General features: G+C 44.6%; 1 protein-coding gene across 1 annotated transcript; it reads right to left on the bottom strand.

Moving 5' to 3' along the window:
• Positions 1-3,577: 3,577 nt before the first annotated feature.
• neurod6b (neuronal differentiation 6b) lies at positions 3,578-4,989 on the bottom strand. Its single transcript, XM_030114951.1, has 2 exons — positions 4,891-4,989; positions 3,578-4,610 (listed from the first exon to the last, which is right to left on the bottom strand). Exon 2 carries the CDS (start codon positions 4,603-4,605, stop codon positions 3,601-3,603), a length of 1,005 nt encoding a protein of 334 aa, XP_029970811.1. The 5' UTR covers positions 4,606-4,610; positions 4,891-4,989; the 3' UTR covers positions 3,578-3,600.
• Positions 4,990-5,723: the final 734 nt, after the last annotated feature.

Genomic DNA, 5,723 nt, shown 5'->3' on the forward strand with positions numbered 1-5,723 from the left:
ACACATTTGAATATTTCTGACTGTTTTCTGTCTTTTGCTTTCTTTTTGCCATTGCCTTGTTTTTAACTAGCAGCACTGACACCGGTCACACAATCGCTTCATCATGTCCATCAAGCTGTTTAAGGTGTCTGGGCTTTCTTTATGTTTCCAGTTCAGTGCTAACGTGAAGGGTTGAAGAAGTTATTGTTGGATGATTATGACATGCTGCGTTCTTTTAGTTGGCAGTTAGCTAATGCTAATAACTACTATTATAATGACATATTGAACTGTTTATTATCCAGTTATACCCACTACTTTAGGTTAGAATAGTTGAGGTTATTATGACTATTGTACCTGTTAGCATGAGCAGCTTCCTTAGCTAGCAGGATGGACAGCCTATTTATAAATCAAAAATCTTTTTTTTAAAATGATCGTTATTCCAGTTATGAATTTATATTCTGCGTTTATGAGCTTCTTCTGCCAAATTCAGTAAGTTGTTTAAATACTGGACGGTCAGGACAAGCTAGTTAGCATGCTAACTGATTAGCCACTAAAAACACTGGCAGCAGCTGTCCATTCAGTTGTCTGAAAAAACAAACTTATTAAAACTGGATCTCAGTTTCGTCCTTTCTTCTTTACATTCACACAATTAAATAAAACATTTCTTTGTTTGACATGACTTCATGTTCCTGGGACACTGTGAGAAGAACACACTGGAATGACTGGAGCTGAGAGGCCTCATCTGAACCGCTGCAGGTGTTCTTCTGGTGGCCATGTCTGAATGAACTGGGCTGTCTGAAGCCAAGGAGGAGAAGGCTGGAGTTCTGTGCCAGCATCAGTCTGACTCTCAGTGAGAGGACTTGTCTGTATCCATTGCCATTCAAAAATAAATCCCAGTGCAGCTTCCTTGACTCCGAGCCTTTTAGCTCTGTATCACTAAAAATTCACAAATTAAAAAGACAAGACAAAAACTAATTGAAGTTCAAATAAAACTCAAAATTTAAGGAGCATGACTGTCTGTGTTCTGGACAGGTTTTCATCATCCATCCATCCATTCATCATCCGCCATTTACATCCATCAGAGCAGTTCTCATTTTAGGTTTTTTTTTTTTTATTTAATGTCCAGATCTTGATTATTCCAGATGAAACATTAAAAACAGGTTTTTGGTTTCAGTTTCATTAAAAAGAGAGGGAGGGAGAGAGAGAGAGAGAGAGAGAGAGAGTCTCCAAAACAACCTGTTTGTGTTGCGCAAATAAGGTCTAAAAATGAGACACAGTACTGTAAGAAGACAAAAAACAAACAAGCATCTTGATGGACAAACAGGAGAAAATGTTTTAAACACGGAACCTGCAAAAAGGATCATGTTTTACTTCATGATGTGGCTCAAAGAAGGCAGGATAAAGGCTTTTTTGTGGAAAAATTAGGCTGGCATTGTGTGAAATTAACCTGCATCCTAATCAACAAAGAAATATATTTTAAAAAACTAGAAGCAGATCAGAGCTACTGAAAAATGTATTGAAATCATGTTTTTTTCGTGTATAATTCTGACTTCAACTCAACAATCAACAACAAAAAAAATCCACTAGACTGCGCAAAAACAGTGTCAACCTATTAAATGATTATAGGAAAACATCTCTAACATTGTCTATTAAAACAGATATTGCGCCAACAATATAGAGAAAAGCGGGCATTAGTGGCGCTGATGGAATAAAACGATAAAAACAGGATTTTTTTGTCTTCCAACAGTCTAATGTTTATTCTCCGGGGATTTTCGCTTCTTCTGCTCCCAAAACTGGGATCAACTGGTTGCCTGGTGCTCTCTGGATGACTTCCAACACCTCCTGGGCATTTCTGACTGAATCAACCATCTGATCAGCTGCAGCTTCAGATGGACGCTTTGGATGATATGACACAACGCGGCGGTCCAGTCTGACATCTTTATTTCTCAGGGATTTTTTTTTATTTCATTTTATTTTTAATTTCACATTTTGCGGTGAAATGTGAGATGAAGCGCAGTTTCATGTTGCCACAGGCCCGAGAAAGCACTCCTCTCGAGCCAGGTGTAGAAAACAGAAAGCCTCCCACAGCTTTTATTGCGACAAAACACATCACAAAAAACAGCACATTACTTCACGAGGGTTTCGATCCATAACGAGTTTTCAGGTGTGCCACATCAGGAAATGCCAATAAAACCAAAACCAACAGCTGTGCAGGAATACACGAAGTTCCTCCCCAGCAAGGGAGCAAAAAAGAAGGGAGAAGGTGAAAAGTGTCCAGGATAAGCGCGTGTCGCTGCAGACTGGCGCTCAGCGTCGCTCCCGTCCTGTCCTTAAGGCATGTTCACCGGAGTGAGGAACACTTCTTTCCGCGTCTCCAAAATATACAAATGCAACTGAAACAAACTGCGCCAGAAAATTCACAGAAAAGTTCACACAGTTTTTTTTTCAACAATATTTTTTTTCCTTATCATATATTTGTAACATTCAGATGACGGACTGGAATCATAAATAAGCTTAAATAAATAAATACACTGATAATTTACATTCACCTCCTCACGACACTATTTACTCCAAATACAAAGTGTTTTTATTTTTCACCTTTTCACCCAAAGCGTCTTATTCAAAGATCCATAGATACATATACACAATATATTTATATATATTCATATATCTATCTATCTATCCATGGCAGCAGTTCAGTTGATACCAACATCAGGGTTCTCCCTTGTGGCTTTTCATATAAAATTAATATACATGTTCCTGCAATTTATTTCAATTAGATTTGAGTTTTTATTAGAAACGCCCCGTGAGAAGAAATTTCTATTTTTTTAAAGAGGCAGAGATTGCATTGGGCTGCTTTGCATAGTTCAGTTGACCTTTATTGCTAACAGACTGAATCTCTTGAACTTCAATCAGCAAACTTTCCTCATCACCCTTTAACTCACCCCGTTTCATTCATGTTAGAAATTTTTCCATCCTAAATTTGGCACCTAAATAATTTAATTTAAAGACCCCAGGGAACCTTTGAAATGAGCGAAAAATCGAATTAATTAATCCACAACAACAGTGTTTCCATCGCCTGGAACTGCGGACCGTGGATGATGTGGTGTGGAAAAAGCCAACAGTTGTCATAAAAATGGACGTTTTTAACGAATTCTTTCACATCGGTGAGACAGTTTTGTGACAGAAGTCACGCAATGTGAAGAAAACCTGCATTTTTTTTACAAAGCGAAATCGTTTCTGCCGTGATTTTTCAAACTGTGTCTAAAGACCAAATAAATAGATGAAATTAGGAATATATAAATAATACATTGAAGCTGCTGGTTTTTGTCATCTGATTAAAGAACAATGGACACTTGAAGAGATTTTGTGTAATTGGATGTTCTTTAGAAGTTTTTAATGCGTTGACACAGAAAATTTTTAATTTTATATCAGATAAGAAATGTGAAAATTGTATGTATATATATATATATATATATATACATATACATATACATATATATATATATATATATATATATATATATATATATATATATATATATATATATATATATGCGTGTGCGTGTGCGTGTGCGCTCCAGTGATCGTCTTGCGTAAAACGTGTCCAGCTCGTCGATATTAATTGTGGAAGGATCCATTAACCTCCCCCTGTGTTTGGAAGGACTGGCTGCGGACGTGCAGGTCGTAGGGGAACCGGGCCTCCGGGGACACTCTGTACACCGAGTTGTGCGCCAGAGCCGCGCGTCCCGGCGCGCCGCAGTAGCGCACGCCGTAGTGCGCGCTCTTGCCGTAGTCCGGCGGGTCGTCGTGCTTCAGGGAGAAAATCCCGTTGAAGTTCATGGGCGGGCTCAGCTGGCCGTCGAGGTGCGGGCTCGCGCCCTCCGGGGACTGGCTCTCGTAGTAGGCCTCGTACGCGCCGCCGTAGCCGTAGGGTCGGAACGGCTTGGCGCCGCCGTCCAGGCTGCCGCCGCTGTGACCGGCGGGCGCGTTCATGTCCGAGCCCGGGTACGAGTACATGGCGTTGTAGGGCGACCTGCCGGAGAACATGACCTCCCCGTTGTGGTCTGTGAGGAAGTTTCTGGCGTTCAGCTGCAAGCATCCGGCCACCAAGTTGGTCGTCGGCTGAGATAATCCTTTGCACAAAGTCTGCACGAAGGCGAGCAGGTCCGGCCTCTTGCCCGCGCTCAGGGTCTCCGACAGGGCCCAGATGTAGTTCTTGGCCAGCCTGAGCGTCTCGATCTTGGACAGCTTCTGAGTTTTGGAGTAGCACGGCACAACTTTGCGCAGGCTCTCCAGCGCGGCGTTCAGGCCGTGCATCCGGCTGCGCTCGCGGGCGTTGGCCTCCTGGCGCCGCATCTTGGCCCTGTCCACCTGCTCCTTGCAGGGCTTCTTTTTTCGGGGGCCCCGCTTCTTGGGGATGCCGTCCTCGTCCCGCTCGTCCTCCCGCTCGTCCTCCTCCCTGTCGGAGATGTCGTCTTCGGCCTCCCGCAGGTCCGAGCCGGCCCTGTCGCGGCTGCGCTGCTGCTCCGGCTCCAGGCTCTCGGGGAGGCTTTCTCGGGGATAATTGGCACCGAATCGCGGCTCGCACATCATGTGAGGCTCCTCGAACGGCAGTGTCAGCATCGCTCCTGCACAGACACACAGCGTGAGGACCAAAGCTTCTCAGATGGTTTACCCTGTCAGTGAGCTGCCTGGCTCCAGGGCCAGAGTCAGCGCTCCGGACTCTCTCAGCGCAGAGAAAAGAAAGAAAGAAAAAAAAACACCTCTTGGCTGTGTTTAATACATTTCGGAACCAAATTAAAGAGGAAGACCGTCCTACACGCGGATAAAAACAAAATTAACTCAAAGAAGAAAATAAATAAAGAAAATGACAAAGACCTTAATAATGAAGAGTGAAACAGTTCAAACCTGTGGCCTGCCTTTATCTCGCATGTTCCAAAATATCTCCTCCAAATCTGCGCTGCCGCTCCTTCCTCCGCAAACCAAGAAATTAATGGAAAGAGGCTGGAAGCTGCGCACGCTTCTTCTCTTCTCCTCTCTCTCTCTCCTCTCTCTCTCACCCTCTCTCTCCCTCCTTCTCTCTCTCTCTCTCCTTCCCTCCCTGTTTGAGGAATGACACTCATGCCAGCAGCGGGTACCGGTGCCATCTGCCGCTGACGTCTCGTGGCAGCCGAGACCACGTGCTCTGTGTCCCGCGGGACCCCCATTCCGTACCGATCATCTGGCAGCTCCGGTAATGGGCACCGGGAGGCCCGCGTTTACCGTCAGAAACACCGAGCGGAGAGGATAACAACGAATATATCTGCATCCCCGCGCCTGTAAAGACCTGTGTGTGTGTGTGTGTGTGTGTGTGTGTGTGTGTGTGTGTGTGTGTGTGTGAGTGTGTGGACTCTGTCATGTCACCCAGTGGGGAGCATTTGGAGTCTTCATGTTCTCCCTGTGTTAAAGTTTCCTTCTGAGGTCAGAGACTGTTTCATGTGGTGGGCAGTCTGCATGTTCTCCCTGTGCTTCTGCTTCTGGGTTCCTCCCACTGAGAGGCTGAGTTCTGTGACTTCCCAGTGAGCAGCACGCCTGCTTCCTCCTGCAGGAGGGGAAAGTTTCCCGAACAGCCGCGACCCTTCAGTTTGATCCACTTCCAGTAAACTTCCAGGTCGACCCGAGGACTCGTCTGAGTGGAGGTCTGTGTTCTGTTATCTGCAGCCAGTTAGAATTCAAACAACTCAGCTCATTTCTATGATCCA

This window comes from Salarias fasciatus, chromosome 18, assembly GCF_902148845.1.
Source record: "Salarias fasciatus chromosome 18, fSalaFa1.1, whole genome shotgun sequence".
Lineage (NCBI taxonomy): Eukaryota > Metazoa > Chordata > Actinopteri > Blenniiformes > Blenniidae > Salarias > Salarias fasciatus.

Bases quoted from the DNA above. Each gene is read 5' to 3' on its own strand.
- neurod6b (XM_030114951.1), bottom strand. From the start codon at position 4,605: ATGCTGACACTGCCGTTCGAGGAGCCTCACATGATGTGCGAGCCGCGA.